The following is a 26,004-nucleotide window of genomic DNA, read 5'->3' as shown; positions in this document are numbered from 1 at the left end:
TAGTTTGGTTACCAAGGCATGTTTGCAAGGCTTCGGTGCATAGTAGAATGTGTCATTCGGTTCATCCTCCGGAGATGAACCATTCGTGAAAGAGATAAAGGAAGGGCACCGTCCAGAATTTCCTTTAAATCGGGATGTGCCATGTTAAAGCAACTGAAAATGCGATGTCGCGTTACTTGTAGCCCAAGCACATATGGTTAAAAGACAAAGGATCCGGTGACGTAAGCGGAAACGGCTGCATTCTCGAGTTACAGAGAGACCTCTTGTCCAATTGATCAAAACTGATAACATGGCGGTGCTTTTGATTTTCTCATTGTGTGCCATTTTACTTACATTGAACTGCAATATCTCGATTATGCAACATTACAAGGACAAAAAGTTCATTATGGTTTTCAAACATCATGTTGTCTTCTTTTAATCACCCCATCTATTCTGTCGACAACCTGGTGCATGGGATCGTATGTTATTATATTCATTTATATCACTGGTGTTACTCGTGGATATTTCACTTATACGACACCGGCCAGTATTATACTTTGGGGAGAAACCCACGACAATCCGCTAGGTGATGGAAAAACATTGACACGTACGACCGGAGAGGAGCCCAGCATGAGCTGGGCTCACATCCAACATTGGTGAGAAGCTCCTGGATCATTTTTTTACAGAGACCCTGTAAGCTATTACTAGTATATGATACCATAGATGAATATTTGACTTATACGACAACGGCCAGCATAATGATGGGAGGAAACCCACGACCATCCCTTGGTTGCTGGCAAACCTTCCCTTATAGGCCCCCTACGACCGGAGAAGAACTGGACTCACAGCAATGCCATTTATGAAAAGCTCGCGAACCGTTGATTTGCACTATGTCACGCTAACCGCTAGACAAGAGGCCCTGTAAGCTATTATATGATAGCATGCACTACTTCAAAAGGTTTTCCTCTTTTTTTAGCTCTAACGCTTACAGCCGGGAAGACATGATATATAGCTTGGCGTCGTTTTTCAGGTACACAGGAACAACATCAACACGAACGTGTTCCAAAAACTGATTATTTCTGTACTTGCCTTTGACCACATTGCATATGATCTATAGCTGTCCAAGAACAGCGACGCTGATCCATAGGAAACAAAAACTTGGAGGTGGGAAGCTGGGTGGCATATTATGGGTCGTCTAGTCTCCGAAGCTCCCCACCCCTGATTGCCGTAGACGAGTTAATTCTCAGCCATCTACATGAGATAGGGTCTGAACAGTAAAAGCCCTATACGTACAGAGGCGTAAAAACGACATGGTTGGAGAAGCATTTGGAAAGAATAAAACTTGAGGTCCCGAGATTAAACATGCAGGCGCCCTACTTCCTTGTGGGGCTTTCTGGAGCTGTATCTATGGAAGCCATTTAGTGCCAAACTTTTTGAACATACTAGTACCGCATTTCTCGGAAATGCCAGTTTTAATTAACAGAAAACTATCTTGCATGTAATTATTCATATTTACTCGCTACTTTTCGAGTAATTACGAGACATAGGTTTGGAAAATATTTTTATTTGGCACTAACTGGCATCCGTACATTTTGCATGCCTGCCTCATTCACCTGCTCCAAGGTTTGCAGAAAAATAACATGATGCCTGCTAAAACTCGGCCATTCTGACTAGACACATATCGATGTTTGAAGATGAACGGGATTGTCAAGCCCACAGGACCGTGTGTCAACTGACGATACTGCAATTTTGTTCGAGACATTCACGCCAACTCATTCCCTTTTGAAAGGTGATCGACGTTATACGTATGAGATAGTTCTTTTTTGTGCCTGAACTTCGATGGGGGCGGAGAGCAGTGCCTTGCAAGACAGCGAAATCGGCGAATTAGTTCCCCAAGCGGGTAACGTAAACTGGGATCTCCATGATGCCATCAGTGGTGACGGCCAAGACGTGTCTATATTTGTTTACAAGAAAAGGGAGAAGAGAGACTTGGACCTGTTAAAACTTAATTCACAGGTAACAGAAGCACCTTATTGTAATACAAATGCCGGTAAATACTGACGTGATTAAATGATGTGTAAATGTCTGCTCAGTGATTGATTACAGTAATGTGACAGCTGTGTGTGACGTTGTCCATCTACATGTAGATGGACTCACTGTGTTATTTTAAAATTCTGACATTCATTCTAACACTGAGTCCATCAACTCCTCTTAAAAAACATGGGAGACATTTCAGACTCCCATCTCGTTCTGGCAGTAATTCCCCGAGGGAATCTCTAGTACTGTCCTCTTTATTTACTATCCACACCAATGGAACTAATTCACTTGCTTCCTGAGTTTCGGCATTGAAATCCTTCAGAAAACTATTATATATCCATTGCCGTTTGCAAGAACAGCTTCAGTCATTGTAATTCAAACCAAAAAGGCACAAAAAAGAACATGCATTTTGGTGCAGGTAAATTTGGGTGCTGTCAGCACGGACCTCATTGAAATCGGCCCCTTAAGATGGAGTGCGCAGATGTGCAGCGATTTTTTGAAAGGTGGCGATGGACTCAGGGTGAAGATGAATGTCACAATATTGAGATAGCACACCAAGTCCATCAAGATTGACTGTGTGACATGACTTGACAACTGACAAATAACAGTTCTTGAGTGGTAGCGCAGACTAGTGGAGGTGAGTGGAGCACAAAATAGGTCCACAAAAGGCTGAGGGCAGATGTAGCAATGAACTACAGTACTGAGCTGTTCAGTTTCTGTTACTCCTGGTATGATACAGGATAAATTCGCATTTACACCCTATTTCCGTCCATAATTTCCTAATTATCATCTTCACCAGCTAGATTTAAGCATCGACGAGCAGGTAACCACAAACTACAGGTAGCGGTGTCTTCGATGTTGCTTGTCATGGTGCCATCATCAGATCGGGGGCCGCAACGTGTGGGGAAAGAGACAGCTGCACCAATACCTCATTGTGCTGGTTCATATGAGCTTGATTATAATGAAATCATGAAAAAGATTGGAGAGGCAATTAGCCCTCTGAAATGGGTTCAAGGGGCCTTCGTGGCCCAGGTGGTTAGTGCCATTGTTATGCAGTGACCCAGGAGCCTCTCACCAATGCAATGGCTGTGAGTTAAAATCCAGCTCAAGCTGACTTCCTCACCTGCCATATGGGTCTGTCAGCAAATTGCACATGGTCATGTGTCATGTGCTCTTCCCGGTTTCCTCCCACTGTAATCCTGACTGCCGTTGTATAAGTGAAGTATTCTTGAGTACGGCCTTAAAAAAATAATCAAATAAATAAACAGATGAAGAAATATGTTGACTCTTCTTTATACATGTACATAAAGAATAAAGAATTTCCTTTCTGTGCCCCATGCTTCTTGAAACTTGTTTGGTCATCAATGTAAAGATTTACTCCTGTGGAGCAGGATTTGAACTTAGATCTCCACACCGCTCTACCCACTAGCTACTCCTAGTATAAACACTGGAAACCTGCTGTCTTTAAACTTTTCCCGACTTACCCTAATTCCTCAACCTTATCGCAACTGAAGAGCAACTTTCAGAGCAATTTAGGCACATTTTGAATTTAATTTTGTAGACAAAACTACTTTGGTTGGATTGGCAGTTTCAGGGCTTCACTAAAGGTACACTTTTATCAGTCAGCACAGGATAATGCCTTCAGAATACGCATGAATAAAAAGTAGAACATGTGAAAAGGTTGAATAATTACAGTAAATCCTCCCCTCCCAAGACACGCCCACATTCCCAGACCCCGAGCCCCACCCTTCTTAGAACCTGTTTGGTCACGACACCAGTGTAAGTGTTGAAGGATTTACTCTGTTGGCCATACTCCAATTTGAACTTGGATCTCCTTATCTGAAATCCATTGCTCTAACAACTGAGCTAAATTGATAGTCCCACTGGAAAGCTTTTTCCCACAACATCACATGTACTGTCAAGACACAGTACATGTAGCTGAGACTACTGTGTAATCTATGCAGGCAAGCTGGCCTGTTTTCTAACTGACATGACAAATAGTCAAACCCTTGCTGTAAGCCTGCATGTATTTGTAATTCTTCAAGTTTGTAGATACTGATCTTTATATGTTGTTACTTTTTTGGATATTCAGTGAAGTATGGTTGCACACTGAGTTTTCCTAACTGATTTGTGTCATAAGCCAGCATAGCATTACGAAAAGAAAATCCAAAGCAAAATAAATATATACCGGTAATGTTGCTATCCACTTAAAGGAAAGTAAACAAAAAAAAAAGGGAACTTCTTTCATTTTTATTATTTTTATTTATTTGCTTATTTATTTTTTGGTTTTCAGCACTTGAAAACTCTGCGACATCCACACATTCTGCGTTATGTGGCATCAGGACAGAACTCAGATGGCTCATATCTGATGACAGAGAGAGTTGTGCCCCTTGATGCAGTGCTCTCCTCTCTGACCTTTGAAGAGGTCGTCTCTGGCTTACGTGACATATTGGAAGCTCTTATATTCCTTCATGATACAGTAAGATCATCCACATATTAAGAGTTAATCTGCCTTGTACTGAAACTGCAATGAAGTGTTTCATTAATTATGACTGATACTTGTAATATTGTAAGTAGTGAACACCTTTATCAAATATTTGGCGTGTTAAAACTGTTAGCAGCAAGGGATCAGCTGTAAAGAAAAGCCAGCATCCATACGCAACTTCCCAGCTCTGGGTTTGTATCGTAAATGATGTAGGACCCTAAAGCGTTTGTGAATGCTAAATAACAATACGGCTCAACATAGTTGTACGCCAGTAGTCACATGTATTCTGGTTCAGTCTGCATTCATACGGCCATCAAGGACTGGGACCACCACAGAACAACCAGTTGAGTTCAGTGGAATCTTAAGCTTTCGTGTATGCTTAGCTTAACACTAAATCTTCAACTGAGCAAGTCACGTGTCGTGGGTATTGAGTTGGGGTATTCTCGCTTAAAGTTTCAGTTTTTTACTTGCCTGGGGCGGATAGTTTACTCCTTTTTTTCCATCCGTAGGACGGACTATTTTTCTAAAGTGCAACATTCTTACCTTATATGACTCATCAAGTGAAAGCAACCGGCCCCGATAGCACAGTTGGTAGAGCGTCCACTTCGGGAGTGGTAGATCCAGGGTCAGTCCTGGGTCGAGTCACACCCAAGACCTTAAAAGAGGAAGTTTAACTTCCTCGCTTGGCGTTCAGCATGAATGGGATAATGCATTGACTGGTTGACCCGCACGGTGGAAATCCGTCCTGAAAACAAGGAGGAACATTAGATAAACCCTAAGGATTCCTTCGTCGTCACATGACTGAAAAATTGTTGTGTACGAAGTTAAACCCCAAGCACTCACTCAAGTGAAAGCCCTCAGCAGACAAATGAGAAAAATTTTCACGAACATCTGCATAACAAGTGTAATGGTTGAAAGATTGACTCATCAGATTACACGTGGTTTTGAAGTCTCATTACTTTGAAATGTAAATTCTGAGTAAGTTATTGTAAAATAAGATTCAGCTAAAGTAACTGAAAGGAACATGTCAAGTTTAATGATTGAAATTTTGACTTAAGTCTGGATGCCTTTGTGATCCCAGGGCCAGCGCTCTTACAATGGAGGTAAAGGGAAATTCCCACTAGCTACAGCTAGTATAAGTACTGAAAAGCTGATTTCTTGAGACAGATATATCATGCAATTGATGCTGATGCATGTACCGTTATTCCAGGTTAAGGTCTGCCACAACAACATCAGCCTTGCTGCGGTTTTTGTGAGCCAAGATGGCCGCTGGAGGCTGGGTGGGTTTGAACATGCGTGTCTCTTCAAGGATGCCACCCGGGAGTTTCTCGATTTACACCTGGCATACAGGTGTGAAAATGCTATTGCCCCTGAAGAAAAGGTAAAATTTTTTCACCAAACACTTTTATATACATATTTATAAGTGTATGTATAAATAGCAGGTCTTTCCCACCTAAAGTACTTTTGGGCCAAAGTAACATGCATGTAGTCCACTTTTAATTCCTACCTTAGTGGGATAGTTTGTGCCTATTAAAAACAATAGCTTTACTGCATTTATTTATTTTAGAGATTTTTGTACAAAACACATTTGCATTGTCTTTGTTGTAAAACATTGTTTATGTGTAAAGTACGTTTTTGGGGTCTTGTCTTGCAGGAGAGCTCATTCAAGGCTCAAACCCAGCAAGGACATTCTCGAGATGTTTATGCTTTTGGAGTCCTTGCTGACTTTATGCTAGAGTTATTGGGGGACGTAGGTAAGATTGTACAAAAAGGAGAAATGACCCAATTAGAAAATTGCATTATCTGTGCAACATAGCTATAAAAAATTGCCTTTCCCTTGCAGAGTAGCATGAAATTTTTGTTGAAGCGATATGTGTAGTGAAAATTATGTAGGAAAACGTTCAAACATGAGCTTGGAATGTCAGCGTGAGTCATCAATACTTTTTCCTTATTTTGAGAATTATTATCAAGATGTTGCTTTGCAGAACTTCTCACACTTTTCTGTGAAGTCAAAGAAGCTGTACCAGCGATTTGGGGCAAAAACTCAGTGCATAATCCCATTCAGTTTTTGCTTTTATTTTCAGACAACGCAAATAATTTACCTTTCACTATAAATAGTACAAGCAAGAGTCTGATATTTACTTAAAAGGCAATAATTTGAGGAATTCTTGGTAAATACAGAAAATTTTCTTTGATAGGTGAATATGCATTTTTTGCCAAAATCTCTGGTGATCCGATGTTATGACAGAAATATGTAAATGAGGTAAATAAGTGCGTCTGACATATGTCAACAGGTAGTGCCACGAAGACGTTTGAGTTGATTATTCAGGACGAATGCCTGAGCCCAGATCCCGGCTCACGACCACATCTAAGGAGTTTGATTGATAACAGCCTGTTCAGGTGAGTCTAATGGGTAGTGTAAACTGTGGTGAGCAGCAAGGGTTATGTCCCTTTTATCTTTGGTTCAAAAATCTAGGTCACATGGCCACCCAGCGCTGTATCTAAATTGGAAAGCTCCAAACATGCCAGGCCTGATAATCCTCGTACCCTGCAACAAATCTGTTCAAATTGCTAATAGGCTTTTACTGATGAAACTTATGAAAACAGTATCAACCTCACTCCGACAGAGATAGCAAGTGCACCAGGACTTACTTCTTCTTTTTACTTGTGTCTCCAGTTACGCAAAAACTTGGGCATAATAAATTTATCCCCATAAGAATACTTTGAAGCCTGCTGTACTCCTCCTTGTGCCATGTGATAGCACCCAACCAGCGGGAAAAAATGCAAAATCACATCCCAAACATCACCGGGAATTGCTTTCATCATCATCGACCCTTAAACATTAAATATGGACTGAACCGATACCTTGAAGAGATGTATATATACCCTACTCCCCATAGAGAGTTTACAACTTAGGACAACAGCCCTCGCAAGGCATCATGGTATATAGTTACCCATAATGCATCCCAAATTATGAAGACTGTACGGTAGTCATAATCAGAGCCAGTGTAAGAACTCTAGTACATGTACGTGTAGGATCAAGTATCTCACACTTCTTCACACATGGGGTAAAACTGTAATTTAATGTTGGGGAACATTGGACACTAAGCCAGTGGCAGATATTCTCTCCACATGCAGTTGTTAGCTGAAATCTACCCAATAGTGGAAAATATGAACATAGTCTCAGGCCTTTATTATGCATGTAGGTAGCCTTGTTGAAGGCTTCATTTGTTGACATTTGGGTAAAAAGTATGAAGGCCATTATGGTCAGGAAGTTTGGGACGTGTGTATGCGTGGATGCTTTTTGTTGTAGTTTTTGAATAAATGAGCTGAGCTGATTTCTCTTACACCAAAAACAAATTTAAGCCCGAAACCTTGGACAGTATAAAAAACAAAAGCACAGAGTAAAATCAGAACAGAGATGACAGTGTTGTTGTTGGCAAATGATCACCTGTAACATTTGAAATCTGGACTGTTCTCAATTTATGTCAGTTAGGGTTTTATTCCAGCTGTCTTCTTGTTGGGGACATTCAGGTTTGCATTATATTTTTTAGATAATCCAAATTATAATTTGTCTGAAGATACCTGAAAATCCAGTGTTTCCCAGCTTTATGGTACTTATGATAATTATAGAATTTTGAGTCAATATTGTTCCAACATTCAACAGCTAGGTAACTCCCAAACTCTCACTGATCATGGTAAAGGAAAACACAAATGAAAAACAAATAATAATCTATCTCATTTGACTGAAGTAGTGTTCTCCCTGAAGCCAATCAGTCCCTGACCAGTTAGGGCACAGGCGGAAATTCTGCTTTTTTTTTTGTCTGATAACATGTTTTCTTCATTGTCTTACAGAAATGACTTCATTGAAATTCAAGCATTTCTGAAACATATTCCACTGAAGTCAAAACAGGAGAAAGAGGATTTCTTCAGGTATTTTAAATTTTAAAACTTTAACATACCTTTATTCCTGAATCCTGTTTTATTTATTTTTTCATTATATATATATATCTATTTACATCCATATTTATTTATCACTTTCTTTGTACTGACACAGTTTTATTTGCGTTTGTATTTCAGTTTATAACTACATTTGAATTTACTTGCAGATCTGTCATCCCAAAGCTTCTTGGGTTGCCAGAGCAACTGGTTGCCAGACGACTGGTGAAGCCACTTTTGTCTCGGTTCGTTCTGTTGGATAAATCTGCCACAGCGTACATGGTACCCCATCTTTTGACCCCTTGTAGAGGTAATGTGAGATGTTTCTACCTTAGCACATTTAATACTCCTTCTACTACACCTTGACCAATGAGATCAGTGGGTATGAAATGTTCTTGGGAAGGGGCAATAGTTTTCTCCTTCCTTATGGTTTCCTCCTTCCATTATGGTTTCCTCCTTCTATAAACCTGACAATGAGGTACAAGTGGAAAATAACACCAGTTAAATGAAGATAAAGTAAATAACATCTGATAAAGTAGAACAACCAGGTAACAAAACTGGCCCATGGGAAACCTACATTCCTTGTCAAGTATTGTATTTCACTTAAACTTTAGCATTTTTCAGATTTCATATTTCGGTTTATTCATCCACCTGAGTGGACCATTTCAGATTTTTTTGTCAAGTTTGATTCATTTCTTACCAGAAAAAACAGAAATGTTGGCATCAAAATAATCATTTTATGTCCTTCACTTGCTTCGGAGAGTGCATTTTTACACACTAACCTTAAGGTGAATGACAGCTAAATTGAACTTTCTGGATGGGATGTAACGCATATATAAAAGTCTAAAACGAATCAAAATTTGGGGGATATGTAGTCGTATTGACATTATACTCTTTGCCTGGCTGATTATTGTTGTCAAAGCTATTCAAAATATCTGAAGAATGTGGAAATAGCAAAATGTCAAATAATTTAATAAATAATTGAAGGTTCCTTTATTGTTTTAGCTGAAGCACGACCGACCATTTGCAAGAAAGGGGAGATAACTCCAGTGTTGACGGAGCAGGTCTTCAAATCTCACGTGATTCCAGAAGTGTTCAAGATATTTCATGTTCACGACACACACATTCGGATGGTTCTCCTGAACAACTTTGGTTCGTTTGTCAGCGCGTTTGACAGGACGCATCTAAAGACCTCCATTATGCCACAGGTATGTGCGGGTGCTGATACGTGGAAATATGTTCAAATCTGCCCGTACCACTTTGGTGGCCTAACAGTTAGAGGGTCTGCCTCAATGTTTACAATAGGAAACAGGTCAGGTCATAACAAAGACTTTAAATATGGTACTTGTTGTTACCTAGCTTGGCACTGAGAGATTAGAGCGAGGAAACAGGTTGGCCCAGTGTCAGTATAATCTGAAAGCGTGTGGTGTCACTTCTAGTGTCTTGGGCATGATAATTCAGTGGCGACAACACTTTGGCAGACTGGACTCACTCTGCCACAAGGAGTCACAGTACATGTACACACACTAATGACTTCTCCTTTTCATCTGGCTGAAAAATTGTTCAGTACAACATAAAAACCAAATCATGTACATAAAATCAACCTTTTTTGTGTACAAAAGGTTTTTGTATTATCAGGTTTTGACAATACTATTCTGTCAGGATTAACAAAATAACACTTTCCTAGAAGCTCTGAAGAAGCTGACAACCCAGCCAATCTGTTGCTTAGCCAGGAGTGGAAGTTCACTATCCCAGTCCACAGGACTTGAATCTGCCCTAAGTCCAGTTCATTATGGTTTAAAAGAAAAGAGTGAGTGCTTGGGATTTCCACCGCTCTTTTGTCTAGTGCTGCTTCACTGAAGGCAAATAAGCCGCCCCGCCCGAGCCATTATACTGATACGGGTCAACCAGTCATTGCACTATCCCCTCCAAGCTGAACGTCAAGCGAGGAAGTTACAACTTCTCTTTTAAGGTCTTAGGTGTGGCTCAACCAGGATTGACGTGGGTCAACCACTTCCCAAAGCGGACTCTCTACCAACTGTGCTATCGGGGCCGGTAAAAAAAAAAGACAACACTAGACTAAATGCATACATATGCATCGCTAAAATATCCGACCTTGAAGTTTAACATGCATAACTTCTTGTCTTTTGATACTGCATAACTGAGATATCACATATCAAAGCAGGCAAACATGTACACATTGAGGAAGTCGAAAGTACGCCCATGTTATCAATTTTGGCTGTGGTCGTGCAGGCCTGTTTCCTGGCAGATGAGTTTCATTGCCAGGTTTCCACCTGTCTTGATACATTGATCTTTGCCCTTTAAGCGAAGTCTGAACCCATCACTCACTCACCTGTTTATCACACAGATCCTATTGGGTGTGGCGGATTCTGATGACCAACTTGTGGCGGCCAGTCTGCGCGCCTTAGCAGACCTCGTCCTCGTGCTGGGAGGAGAGACTGTGATTGGGGGACGCAGTAAACATATCTTCACAGCAGGCACACCAAAGGTTTGTTCTACAGCATATGAGCATATCCCTTAGCATGAGTCTAGATCTACATTTATATCCTCAGCTTTGGTCTCCTTAAAATATTATGTCATTTATGTGCCTTTTAGCATTGTTTCTGTCTTCCACAGATTCCTTAGCCTTCTGTCTACTGAAAACTTTTCAGCCTATTGACTGCATTCGTCCTTTTTTTTTTTTGTCTCTAACTTCTTCACCATTTTTTCTGTCCATTTCAGGGTTTGTCTGCCCATTTCTCTGTGTTTTGTCTGTTCAATTCAGGGTTTGTCTGTCCAGTTTCTTGGGAGTTTTGTTTTTCCAATGCTTCATATTTTTGTCTCTCTAATTCTTCACTTTTTTGTCTGTCCAATTCTTACTTTTTTGTCTGTCCAATTCTTCAGTGTTTTGTCTGTCCATTTCTTCAGTGTTTGTCTACCCAATTCATAAGAGCTTTGTTTGCCCAATGCTTCTTAAGTTTGTCTGCCCAATTCTTCACTGTTTTGTCTGTCCAATTCATTACCATTTTTCTGTCCAATTCATCAGTGTTTTGTCTGGCCAATTCATCCGTGTTTTGTCCTGTCCAATTCTTCATTTTGTCTGTCCAGTTCTACTGTTTTGTCTGTCCACTTCACCATCATTTTGTCTGTCCAATTCATCAGCACTTTGTTCAGTTCTTTATCTTTTCATCTGCCCAATTCTTTGGCATTTTGTCCACCCAAATGTTCATATACCTTTACTCTTAGACCTTCTGTCTCACCTGTTAATTGGGACTAAATTGGGAAAAAAAGAATGATGTATACATTTGTTAATAATGTAGTGTCTGAGGTATCTAGAAGTGAAGTGAAGTCAGATGTTACCTTCATTATTCAGAACATTATTCAAGAAGTGGTTTTCTGTTTCTGTCAGCAGGAAATTAATGAGAGGCTGAAAGATCTAACGGACCTGAAGAGTGTGAGCAAAACATTGAGCAAAAAGGTTCTGCTGAAGGACTTGGCTACTGGGTGGGCTTCTCACACATGCATACCCTTAATGATCATACCTGTAAAATTTTTTCTAGGACTAAATTGTCCAATTTTCGTGATTCTGAGAGTTCTGTTGATCATAAAAAGGTGTTTTGAGGTTTGCCTGGAACATGAGATGATATTCTAGTGGAAAATTGTAACGTTTAGCACCAAATATAATACTATGACAATGTGACGTTTATTTGCCTCTAAAATGCACTTTCATGGGTGAAATTTGAGGTTTAGTCAGCGGTGACTTGAATAGTTAGGATGTTTGCCTGGTAGCTGTCAGTTTTACCAGCTCCTGTTAAGCTTCGCCGCTAAATCTTCTTTTGTGACTATATTCAACGTTGGCATTAGCAATTCATTAAACATGAGAGGGTTGTTCCCAGATCAAAGAAATAAATACCACCAATACTGCGATGTTAGTATTTATTAAGCATTAGGCATTAAACTTAAGGAGTCATTCTTAAGGCTGTTAAGAAAGTTATGGTTCGCTGGTCTGCAGTGTATTTCATTTGGCTTGAAAAACAAACATCAGTTAACTTTGGACCATGAAGAGTGCATAAAAGCATAAAACAGCAATAAAATAAATCAAATCAAATCAATGAAGAATCTCCAGATAAGGAGCTGGATGCTTATATACTTAACTTACTTTCTTATTCGTGTTATAACCTGCGGATGGTCGTGGGTTTCCCCCGGGTTTCCTCCCACCATGATGCTGACCGCCGTCGTGTAAGTGAAATATTCATGAATACAATGTAAAACACCAGTTAAGTAAATAGATAAATGTTCATGTTTGTTAGGGGCTTGAGTAAAAATGGCAATCTCAACAGAATGAACAGTATCCATGGCGATGACCTTGAGGACGAGAAACGCAGGCGTGACCGGGAACAAAAGCAAGAGGAAGCTCGTCTGAGGCGAGAGGAGAAACGGCGGCTTCTGAAGGAGAAAAAATTATTAAGGGAGATAACTGCCAAAAAACAAGGTAGACAGAACGTTCTATTGTGCACTGGGATCACTGAAACCTGTGATTGACACGAGACTAATAATGCATTATGGGAAAATATGACATGCAATTTGTAGCATAGTACATGTACTCTATGAATGAACCGGCCATATGTGGGAAGGTCTGCCAGAAACCTGCAGAAGGTCGTGGGTTTCCCCTGAGCTCTGCCCGGTTTCCTCCCACTATGATACTGGCCTCCGTCGTATAAGTGAAATATTCTTGAGTATGGCATAAAATTCCAGTCAAATAAAATGCTGTCTACAGTAGACTTATATTAACCCTACCGGCCCGGATAGCACAGTTGGTAGAGCGTCAGCTTCGGGACCGGTAGATCCAGGATCAATCCTTGATCGAGTCACACCTAAGACTTCAAAAGAGGAAGTTGTTACTTCCTCGCTTGGCGTTCGGCATGAAGGGGATAGTGCAACGACTGGTTCACCCGTATCAGTATAATGGCTCGGGCGGGGCAGCTTACTTGCCTTCGGTAAGTCGTCTCAGTGAAGCAGCACTAAATAAAAGAGCGGTGGAAATCCGTCCTGCAGCAAGGAGGCACATTACATGATTAATGATGATTAATGATTCCTTCATCGTCATATGACTGAAAAATTGTTGAGTACGACGTTAAACCCCAAGCACTCACTCACTCACTATATTAACCCTTAAAATTGGAATTATAGACATGATGTCAGTATTCTGGTTTTGTATTGTATTATTTTGGAGTACTAAAGTGTTGTCCTTTTTGTTTGTTTTCCAGAAAACAAAATTGTCCAGGGCTGGAATGATGATGAAGAAGGGTTGAACAAAAATGAACTTAAAGAAAATCGTACTTCCCTGTCACATGAAAGAAGAGGTTCACAAGGGGAGGTAACTGATGACGACTCTGAAGTTGATGGAGAGTGGGAGTCCTGGGATGATATGACTGGGAAAAGAAGTAACAATGGTGACAGCGATGGAAATATTAGTGATCAGATTGAAAACGAACTAAAAAAAATGCCATCAACAATTTCACCGAAATCTCCAAAAAGCCCAGGTGATAAAGAAACCTCCCCAGTTGGGTCTGTGAAAAGTGCTTCAAGTGATACAAAATTTGATTGGTCGAGAAATAGTCAACATAGTGAGGATTTGTGGGAGAATGACGATAATCAAGAAAAGACATCATCAAGGCAGATGAAAAGTCGAGTTTTACGCCTTGGATCCGCAGGCAGAAAAAATTCAAGTGGCAAAAACGCAGGTGACGGTAGTCATGATCTGTCAGTTTAGCTCAGACTCGTTCAGAAAAAACAGCAGCTTAAAACTGGGTTCATCCAGAAAGAACAAGTTGAAATCAACCCCACCCAAACCTTCGAGACCACTTGGGGCAGAGTTTGACATTATGGAAATTGAAGTGAAAAAGAAAGTGGTCACTGTGGAAGCAGAGCCAGACTTTTTTTCTGATATGATTCCCGAAATCAAGACTCCAGTTAAAGCTGATGTTCGTTTACCCAACACGTCACATTCCAAGGGAAGCCCTGTGGCTAGTAAGGCATCACCGGTGGCGAAACCTTCTTTGTCGTTCGCAGTGACACAAGACTCCGTAACAGTAAGTGAATATTACATTATCCCGTCTCACAGTTGTGTTGAACACTATCTTTTGGGCCTTTGTAAATATCTACCTAATTCTGCTTATAAACCTGGAGCTCTAGGGGCCATATAATCATAGCGCAGTTTTGATATCAGAGTTACAGTAAAAGCATAACTGTCTGAGATAGCTGTATACCTTGTCTTTCTTCGTTTCATGATATTTTGTACAATACAAGTATGGACCTTTTCAGTGTTGTAGACCTAGTGTTGGGGACTACATGTATAAACTGCATTTGTCTCATTGTTTATTACACACATGTCTTTCTGGTTTCCTCTATACATAAAGCTGGCCACCTCTGGTTTCCTCAACACAAAAAGCTAGCCACTTTGTTTCATCCACACGAAAAGGTGGCCATCTGTGGCTACCTTTGCACATAAAGTTGACAACATCTGGTTTCCTCCGCACAAAAAGATGCCCATTTATGGTTTCCTCCACACAAAAAGCTGGCCACCTCAGCTTTCCTCCACACAGAAAGCTGGCCATATGTGGTTTCCTCTGCACATAAAGCTCACAGCCTCTGGTTTCCTCTACGAAAAGCTGCCCACTTCTGGTTTCCTCCACACTAAAAGCTTACCACTTCTGGTTTCCTCCACAAAAAACTTACCACTTCTGGTTTCCTCCACACTAAAAGCAGACCACCCCTGGATTCCTCCACACATAAAGCTGACCACCTCTGGTTTCCTCCACATGAAAGGCTGACCACCTCTGGTTTCCTCCACATGAAAAGCTGACCACCTCTGGTTTTCCTTCACATATAAAGCAGGCTGACTCCATGTGTAATCTTAAATTTTTTTTAATGCTAATGAAATAAATGTAGCATCACATACTATTCATTCAAGTTGCCTGTACTTAAATTTTTTAACACTTTTTAACACTTATTATATATCACAGATGCATTATGTTAGTATTGATGTCTGTAAATGTTGTGGCATGACGTGCACTGCTAAGGTATTCATGAGCAATTTAGGATGTGAAAAGTGTTGTTGAAGGTTTTGACACCGCCAAAATTATTAAGAAATATGAACTCAGATGCATGACGTCGTGAATACTAACTTCTCATTTCTCCCTCAGGAGCCGGATGGTTGGGGTGATGAAGAATTGAACTGGGACTGGGAATCAACAGAACAATAATACAGACTAAAAGTAATAAAATGTTGCTATGGTAATGGACACATTTCTATGTAAAGGGGGTAATGCTTATGGTACAACTGCACAATTTAATTAAAATCGTGGAAGAAGAACACCCAAGTTTAAATAGTATGTTTACCACTTTGGTAACAACTGAAAACAATGGACCATGTGTAACATGGGTAAGGTTCTGACTGGGAATCAGCCAGATGTGGTTCTGCCATTTTCCCTTAGTCCTCAATGTAAAGAACTGAAGTACCCTAAAGGACCAAAAATTTCGCCCACAAAAGTGTTTTTTTTTTGAGGCAGATAAATGTTACAAAATATTATTTTTGGCACTGAAACTTGTGTCTAACCAGTAGAATATCACCCCATGTTCCAAGCAAACCTCGAAACACATTTCTAAAATCAGTAGAACTCTCAGAATCAGGAAAAATGAGCATGTTTAGTCATGGACGAAATTTATGGTCATTTAGGGAACTTCTGCTGCAGCTGCTAAAGTGTGTGAATTCTTCCGTATCAAAAGACAAGGGCAGTTCACAGTTAAAATTCTTGTCTTTCAGTCACTAGGACACAAGACTTTTGTTCGCTTTCTTAGTGGCAAACTTTTTCCAGTAGCTTGCCCATATATGCACTATTTTGGTGGAAGACAAATGATCCTCGTTAAAGAGATACAGAATCGACTCTGATTGGCGGCTTTGAGAGATAGGCAAGTCCAGGCCTTGAATTTTTGGGTATGGTATATTTGTTCATGTGCGACCAAGGCTGCAATATTTAACCCAGGAAAACCCAGATTCCTCGTTCAAGGCCTTGTAGTGATTATATAGTCTGATATTTATTTCGCATTCGATTTAAAATCACGTCTAGTCATAGTAGCTGTTGCAGAACTATTCATTTTGACCACAACGCTTTAACAGGTGCCAATCCCTGATCGCCCACCTTTTGTTGACCTTTAGCTGACCTAGTCTTGTAACCCATACTTAGTGAAAAAGTACTACCGTCTCGTTTGCCAGTTGACTTTTCTTTATCCATGTACTTCTTTTTATTTGCTTGGGTTTGAAACTGCCCCTATTTCCTGTGATACTGTAAAGTTTGTAATTCGACTCATCAATCGAGTGGTAATAGTGATCGTCAGTACGACGATAATAAAAGTGAATTGAAAAGCAGACATGTCAATGTAAAGTTCCAAAGCAAAGTGTATGGACAATGCAGGGAAGCGAGGGAAGATGCAAACGGCTTTTTTTTACCCAGTGTAGTATAAATTTCTCTAGACTATCCAGGAAAATATTTGAGTATTTGACCTTGAACAACAAACAAATGGAACGAGTAAATACGGTTACTTGACTTACCACGCGATCTTTCTTGGGTTGGCTTCACCAATGACTGGTATCATTGTCCTAGGCCTAAATAATAATGTTTTTCGTTGTTAAAGTTTTTGTCAGCTCATACTGGCTTCCTCTCCGGCCGTACGTGGGAAGGTCTGTCAGCTACCTACGGATGGTCGTGGATTTCCCCCTTGCTTTGTCCGGTTTCCTCGCACCATAATGCTGTTGTATAAGTGAAATATTCCTGCATACGGTGAAAAATACCAATAAAATAAATAAATAAATAAGTTTTTGTCATAGGTGCTTTGTCATAAAGGCTATTTCTTAGCCTATATTTTGAATTGGTGTGTGAAGAAAACTCTCAGTCTGGTTCCTTAAGATCAGCGTTCAAGTTATGATATAAGTAAACATTCCCTTTATTTATATGTAGTTACATATCATGTATGATTTTCCCAAGTTCAGGAAACTATGTATTAATATTGAAACCTATGTAAACACTAAATGCACAGTATACACAATCGTGTATTGTACTGAGCCTATGATGGAATGATAGCCTGGCAAAGAGTTTATGTATGTACTTAAATACATATCTATACATTTTCAGATTTTATTTATGCTCTTTACAGCGCATGCGCCGGTCTCTACGTTCAATATACATCACTGCCACCACTAAACTAATAAATTTTATTCAGAAATCTTGCGCAACGCTAAAGACACTGGGCCTCGGTGGTCAAGGCCAGTGGGCCTCGGTGATGAGGCAGGAGATGTCCGAAAAAATGCTCTGTCTCAACCGTTGTTTATACTTCATACACATACATTCTCTGTGTCTAAAGTATATGATTCTAAGGGACACCTGAAACAGTTTTATCGACGAATGCTGAGTATAGGTCGGCGGGAGGATACTGGCGATGAGGCTAAGCCTAAACAGACTTCAAAGACGAAGCTTGTCCAGTGGTATCAGCGTTGTAAAGAGATCGTAGAGCTGCCGATGTGATGTAAGCAATATGGTTTTTAGCGGTAATTGATAATTGGATATCCTCAAGTGTTATCCCCTGTATATGCATTTTATTAAAAGCAATTTCAATTGTGATGCGAAGGAAATTTTCTTGTAATCTGTATAAATATGCATAGCTATAGTAAATAATAATGGCAGTAAATTCTATCAAAACTAAAGTGTACATACATTAACATATGTCCACTGTTAATAATGTGAGCATTATTCTGTGTACAGCTTAAACTTTGTAAGCTGTGGACAGTATAAGGAATGTGAACATTATGTGTACAACATTGATAATGTCAGCCACGGGCTCTGCCCGGTTTCCTCCGACCATAATGCTGGCCGCCGTGGTATAAGTGAAATATTCTTGGGAACGGCGTAAAACATCAATAAAAATAAATAATATAAATAAATAATGTCAGCATTAACATGGGTACAACATTAACAATATGAACATTGACATATGTATGCCATTAACAATATACACACTGACATGTATGCCATTAACAATATACACACTGACATGTATGCCATTAATAATATGAACATTATTATTGTGCAAAATTAACATGACGTAATAACAATAATGTGAACAACTTCATACGCATAGTGCACATCTCCTGTGACATTCATGTACCTCCCCACTCATAACCTCTGCATGACAAACTTGAAGGTTCGATAAAGTTTAGTGTTTTTTATGGCGCTTATGCTGAAGGCCTTCTCAAAGGTGGTGGACTATATAGTCATATACAGTAACAAAGCATGGGAGCGACTTCCTTCTTTGCTATTAAATCCTTTTTCTTCAACGCTGGCATATTTTGTATATAGTTGTGAAATAACTTATTGTGAATACATGTATATACACAAACACCCACGTATGTATATATCAGCATTATTCATATATAAGAGGGAAATACGGTGTTATATTTCTGGCGAATAAAGAGGTAAAGTCAGAAAACGTCCATGCCTGGTTTGGTTCATTCATTTATTCGTCTTCGTTTGGGGTTTTCTGTTGTTTTTATGTGATTATTAAGTGTACTGACAATGCAGTATATTTAGTAATCTTAGACCTTTGGGTGTCTAACAAATTGCAGTTACCATGGCTGGATTTTGTTACCTAATTCTGCTTTAGACGTGACACTAATTTATGCATTTCTTCTGTATCAGAACAGATATGCTGTTCAAGTCCAGCTCATGTTGGCTTCCTCTCTGGCCGTACGTGTGAAGGTCTTCCAGCAACATGCGGATGGTCGTGGGTTTCGCCCGGGCTCTACCCGGTTTCCTCCAACCATAATTCTGGCTGCCGTCGTACAAGTGAAATATTCTTGAGTAGGGCATAAAACACCAATCAAATAAATAAATAAATTTATGCATTTACATAAACAGTTCAAATAATATCCCAACTGAGTTAAACTGGCAAGCTTCTGGTGTAACCATTAACCAAATGTCATACTATCGTCGCTGCTCAGGTTTTGCTCTCCATGCTATGGTGTCTTATATTAAAGTTGTGTCTACAAGATTGTTTTACTTCATGTGAATGACGACGATTACGTTTCAGGGCAGGTAAACCGGAGCTCTTGGTGAAAACTTGTACTTTTCTGCGGATAAATATGCCATTTATAGACGCCCCTTATGGAATCTACATGTGAAGTGAAAGTCCTTTTTTTTTCCATTGGCGAGTGTGGCAGCTTTGAATTAAAACTGTTTTTTTTTTTCACCAAATCTGTATCTCCTGTGCGCCAGGTTATGTGTGGTAAATCTGTTCTTTTTAGTTGACTTTGACAATTGTTTTTTTTTTTTTTTGGAAGTGTTGGGATGTGTGTCTCCGTTACTTCGTAAACACCCTACGTCTCTGTTTAAGGCTTGCTGTCTGGATTACCAAACTGTACATGTTCTTTTCGATGCCTAAGTATACCATAAGTACACTTAGGCATCGGAAAGAACATGTACATTTTCGGTGTCATTTTGTATTTTTTCATGACAGGCTTGTTATCACGGTATCGATATAAGTCTTGCCAACAGTTGACAAAAAACTTGCACTCACGTGGACCTAGTTAAGTAGAAGAACTTTGCTGTCTTTCATTGACCGTCCCTATTTTTCCAAGGTCGTTGTGCCTGTGACTCCATTATCTCTAGCGAACACTATCTCTTAGCGCTAAATCGTTTTTATTCTAAGCGTGGCATAAAATCATTCTGTATGTCGGATTTGATTTCGATTTGCTTAACCTAGTGCTTCATTAATAAAGGTGGTGTAATGTATATTTATCCAGTTGAGATTGGGACGACACTGAATTTGATGGGGAGTGCTAGGAAGGAATGCTGTTCATCCCTCCTCCCTCCAAGGGGAATACTCACCGTGGTGCCCTATTCTCCCTCTCGAGACACGCGCTGTATTCCCCCGCAGCGGGTGAAGATGACGAGCCCACACGGCAGTGGGAGAGATGAGACTGTCACCAACCATAAGTTAGGTAGCGCTACAGCTAGTGTTCAGTGGCCGTCAACTGGGCCGTGGGAGATCCGGGCTATTACACCCGAGGAGTCCAAACCTAGGTGGGACGGGGAGGAGAGGGCCGGCGTCAAACCAGCGCAACGTTATTGTGATACCCGACTCGCCCGAGATGGTACGCCGACCATCTCGCCCACCGAATATACTCGAAGGTCTCTTACTCCGCCAAGCGAGAGACTATTATCACAAGGGGATAGTGAGATCACGGAGTCCCTCTACTCCACCAATAGAGGTGAGTCAGGCATGACACAAACACCGGGATGAGTGAGACGAGGCATACCGACCCCTATCACCCAGATCACTCAGCACAAGCCCTCCCACCCCAGCAAGACAGTGGGATGGTGGGTAAGAGGCCGATCCACGCCAAGAGGCCGGAGATCCCAACCGTCACCCCTCAGGGTGGTTCAGGTATTCACATTACCTCAGAGACCAGTTGGCGTGGGTCGTGGCCGGTACAGGTGGATCTCCAGGGAAAGAAAGATGCGGGGCGGGGTGAAACTGAGGCCACAGCAGGCCATGGTGGCCCGTGATGAACCACACGTGCCGTCAGCAGCAGCAGTAGCGGTGAATAACACCAGAGTGACCGGGTACCCACCCTGGATGGGGTGACGGCACCACCGTCAACCAGGTCGACGGATCATGAACCCATCCCCCCGAGACAGTGTCGGATCTGTTACACGCGGCCGTCGGATAGATGTTTCCTATGTTTCCGCGGCCATTTGTGGGTTTTGCGTAGCACAGTTGGAGGGCCACAACTGTCCCTTTTGTAATGAAGCGTTTTATTGCGCATTGAGATTGTGGCACTTGCCTTGGAATCATGTTATACTCATAGGTGCGTTGTTTTTTTTCTGTATTAGTAGTTTTGTATTTTGTAATCAGCGTTAAATGTAAAGTTAGCCGGTACTAGAGCTTTCCGTGTCTGGTACTTGAGACTGACAAGTTCCATGAAGCTGAATGATTGTCGTAGTTAAATTTGGAATCAGGTTACGCGTTAAATGCTTTGTTTTGTTTTGTATCGTTACTGTATCATTTTATAAAGTATTCAATTTGTTTGTATGTAAAATTTAAAAAAAAAAATAAAACAAAAAAAAACAACAAATAAATAAGTCCTGACTTATTGGAGGCCAAGTCGGAGATTAATTTTGTTGATGGACTGAGATCACCGCGAACGGTGGAAGATAAGAACCCGGGGTCCAACCACTCGCCCGTGATGTTTGTGACATTGTCTAACGCGCCAGGCGGCCACTTTTCCTCATCTGTATATAGCTGAAGAATATGTTGGTGTGGCGTGGCAAGGAGCACGGGTTGGAGAATGACAGACCGAACGGCGTGTTGAAAACACGGCAGCAGCGTCCGTGAGCTCACCGATGACGTTTGTGATTTTGTCTAACGCGCCTGGTGGCCACTTTGCCGGATCTGTCTTAGATCTGTCTTTAGGCAGGGATCGGAGAATGACAGACTACGTGAAGAGTAAAGATCTATGGTGAAGCAGGTGTGTGGCATTGTGGTGGAGACATGTGAGCTCGGCGTGGTGATGGTGGGAGGCATGTGCTCTGTTATTCGGCGCGGTATGCAGATGCACCGAGAAAATGTATCTCCTGTGTCACTGCGTCGCGATGGCGCGCTAGACATCTCGGCTAAGGAGGACGGCAGGAAACAACTCCTCTAGTAGTTGCCAGATACTGCATAAAGGATCCTTGCCGAGAAAAACACATCAACCATGCGAACGTAAACAGATACTTGAAAAATTTATTAAAGGTTTGACGTGTCGTATTTGGCAGTGTTTCAGTTCGGTTTTTATTCAGACTGAAATTTGCAACAGTGGAATAACCTACATGCCATATATAGTGAATATTCATGACAGTAACATGAGTGCTTCTCCTGATGACATCCTGTGCACGCTTCGTAAATTTTTTAACGCCCTCTGTGGGAAGAATGGAATGATTCCACTGATCATGTGTCAAGCAAGCTCGTGCTAGACCAAGGTGCATGAGTGATTACCAGCCCGCTCACACCAACAGATCTGTTCTATGGAATGACACGAGGCTTTCCCCTTGTATGAAGTTATGTATAACAGGTGCAGCCGATAAAATAGGTTATCTGAAACACCATCGGTACTAACGATGGCCCCACTGTCTTGTTTGTAAATACATGGGCTAACATCTCTTCGGTTTTTTTTGTTTGTTTTTTTTCCTTGGTTGTGGAGGTGGAGGGGGGGGGGAGGCAGATTTTGTTTCGTCTTACAAATTGTGTGTTGAATATATGAATGGGACCGTACACCAAGTGCTGATTTATTTTATTTTCAAGTATTTATTATTTATTTGATTGGTGTTTTACGCCGTACCTCAAGAATATTTCACTTATACCACGGCGGCCAGTATTATGGTGGATGGGGAAACACACGACCATCCACAGGTTGCTGCAGGCCTTCCCAGATACGGCCGCAGAGGGAGTCAGCATTGATTTGTTTTATTACAGATATAAAGATCCATCACAAAGTTTCGGTTTTGGATTGAACTGCTCTTTGTTCTCATCAACGGATAAGTCGTTAAAATACGAGAATAAAAACTCCCACCACAATGACATACTTCTATTTTTGATTGTGTCAAACATGTTCCCTTGTCAGATATGTCAAATATGGCGAACGCTCTCCCCATTGAGCAGTCACGTAACATTTATTGTGCCCGGAAGCCGCTCATATGCAAATGGAAGAGGAAAATAGCCAGTATAACGGCGGAATTCTGTCCAGTTTCCACCACCCATAATCCAGACGACCGCCATGTTCAAGAGTTAATAAGTTCAACACGATTGGAACTGAAGATGTAATCAGCTGGAACAGTTTATCTGATGGTTGTGTCGGGTTGAAATTTCTCTTTTTTAAAATCTTTTTTTCGGTCATATTTTTCAGACGACGCCTCTTGAACTGGACAGCTGCATTGCTGTGCAGCTGCTAAATCCCACTGAAGACAGACATGATTTCAGACAAGACATTGTGCAGGGCATGATAACAGACTTGACAACAAACATGACATCAGACATGACACTACACATTCCATTAGGCTTGACACCAAATATGACACCAGGCATCAGATATTTATATAAATAATTGAACAAAAACCACGATTTTCATTAAATGAAAACACTTTATCTTCATTTCACGTAATTTTCTCATCGCATGTATTTTTCAGATTTTCAGAATGCTTGAGTTGCCATTTACGTTGTCAGGGAATTTGTTCCGTGCCGGTTGCGTTAATACAAATTGTATAAGTTTTCGGTGACTAAATAGCTAGGGAACGTTTCCTGCGTCAACCGGTAAGTTCAATGTTGCTGAATTCCGATTTTTCTATAAATTCGGAAAATTACACGATTAGATTTTTCCTAACCGTCAATTAAGAACAATGTGACCAATCATAATCAATGTTGTTATAAGCAGGTCAACCGGATGTCCCACAGATTGGTTAGAAATGTTCAATCTCTCTGTAACATCATGACGTTACAATCGGATAGGACATCGGATGTTTTGAACCCATTCCTCTGTAGGCTACGTATGGACGTGAATAGCAGAAAAATATTCCAGTAATGTCACTGAATTAGGGGACTGAAAAAAATACCATCATTGATATCCACATAGTGTCCATTTTTTATACTTGAAAAGTAACCATGATTACACGTTTTACAAGATTAGACGTAATACACCATTAGGCACTTGACATCCTTTACCCTTCACAAATTGAGACCGGAACCCACTTGTGCGACTGCGTTGTGACCATGGAGGAAACTATTGGTAGAAGACAGCTCCTGGAAGTGGAGATGACTGTCCAGTAAAAGCTCCGAGTTTTCGGAAGTGGTAATAACAGGTGGTCTGATCGGCAAGGTACAAGACAGAGTTACAGTCACGGGAGTTCTGGCAATGTACGATACACTCCATCACGGTGTCTACGTCCCTGACAGTAGTGGTCACGTGATCACGGTAAATCACATCCTTGTCTACCAAGCTCCAAAACAGCATCCTTTTCTTTGAGCCCCCCATTTCAAGGTCGTCTAAGAAAAGAAATCATAAAAAGAAAGGAAGTTCAGCATTTGTCATGGACGAAATTATAACGGTAGCAATTACAGTCAAAGATGCTCCCTCACAATGGCGACAGTCTTTTGAAATCAGTCGTAAGTCCCAACTCTGGTCCTAAGTTCAAGCTTACGACATAGGACAGTTTCACGAAAAATAATACCTACATTGTGTGCCGACTGGTAAAACGGACGATTAAAAAGAAAGTTAAGCATTCATCGGCGACGAAATTAACGTAGGCATATACAGTCACGCATATCCCCCTTAATGGCGGCTATAGCTTTCCAGAATCAGACTTCCATTTAACTAAATTCGAATCTCTGGTCCTAAGTTAAAGCTTACGACTGTTTCACAAAACAATACATCCTATGCCTTATAGTTTATCAACTGGGTAAAACTTACGACTTAGGACGTACGATTAAGACTGACGACAAAAATCTTATTAGCGAAAATGACCTTGTTATATCACTTCTGTTTTTCGTAAGAGTATGTAAGTTTGTGTATTTATGAATGTAAAGTGTTTTGCTATCGGCCAGTCAGTTTTGGTACATGCTTGGTTTGAAAATATCTCTAAACTGCAGGTATGAGGTTCATTGATAAAACCTTTAAATTCTTGTCGAGTCGGTACAATGTATCAAGTAGTGATGAGGCTTCGAGTGACGTCAGTTTGACAACACTTTGTTTGCATCTCTTCTCCAAAGGTATGTCTAATCAAAGCTAATTAGCCGAAAATGGAGATAGGTGATTGTGGGTTAAAGGATCTAGAAGCCCTGCTATACAGCTTTCGCGCTATACCGGAGGTCATCCCGTAATCTCTTCGGGAATGAATCTGACATTTTTGGTTGGTAATTCGAGTCCAGTTCAGAAACATATAGCACCTTTCGGCGAATAAAGTGTCAGAGCGAAACGCTGCTGCGACTATCACAGTGCTTGTCTTAAGTGGACAAGGCAGACTTGACTTAAAAGCCACACATTTAGAAAACAACGTGTGGGTGAAGATATGTGCGGAGAGTTTTCCTTGGATGGCCTAATTAACACTAAATTGTAACTTGTTCGAATTACCGACAGTATTCAGTTCAGTCAAGGGTCCTACAGCAGCGAATCGAAAGAGAACCTTTAATTTGTTATAAAGATGTGCAATGCTGGACAGGTGAAAACGAAAGGATCTGGTATAATAACGCGGAGAATCGGCCCCAGAGAGATACAATAAGAAAATGCAAATTTTAAAATCCCAGCACAACTGGACCTCGTGGCCGAGGGGGTTAGGGAATGACCCAGGTGCCTTTCACCAATGGTGTCGCTGTGAGTTCAAATCCAGCACATGCTGGTTCCTCTCCGGACGTACCTGGGAAGGTCTTGCAGCAAGCTGCGAATGATCGTGGGCTTCCCCGGGCCATGCCCGGTTTCCTCC

General features: G+C 40.9%; 1 protein-coding gene across 1 annotated transcript; it reads left to right on the top strand.

Moving 5' to 3' along the window:
• Nucleotides 1-1,742: 1,742 nt before the first annotated feature.
• Nucleotides 1,743-18,531, top strand: LOC135480254 (protein-associating with the carboxyl-terminal domain of ezrin-like). Its single transcript, XM_064760038.1, is given in 14 exon segments — nt 1,743-1,995; nt 4,310-4,495; nt 5,712-5,882; nt 6,156-6,255; nt 6,796-6,901; nt 8,357-8,434; nt 8,611-8,750; nt 9,446-9,648; nt 10,809-10,949; nt 11,853-11,944; nt 12,751-12,932; nt 13,708-14,209; nt 14,211-14,532; nt 15,646-18,531. Coding segments are annotated over 14 exon segments (2,460 nt in total). The 5' UTR covers nt 1,743-1,818; the 3' UTR covers nt 15,706-18,531.
• Nucleotides 18,532-26,004: the final 7,473 nt, after the last annotated feature.

Source organism: Liolophura sinensis, chromosome 13 (genome assembly GCF_032854445.1).
Source record: "Liolophura sinensis isolate JHLJ2023 chromosome 13, CUHK_Ljap_v2, whole genome shotgun sequence".
Taxonomy (NCBI): domain Eukaryota; kingdom Metazoa; phylum Mollusca; class Polyplacophora; order Chitonida; family Chitonidae; genus Liolophura; species Liolophura sinensis.
Note: the sequence above shows the minus strand (reverse complement) of the source record. Positions and strands in the feature narration are given on the sequence as shown.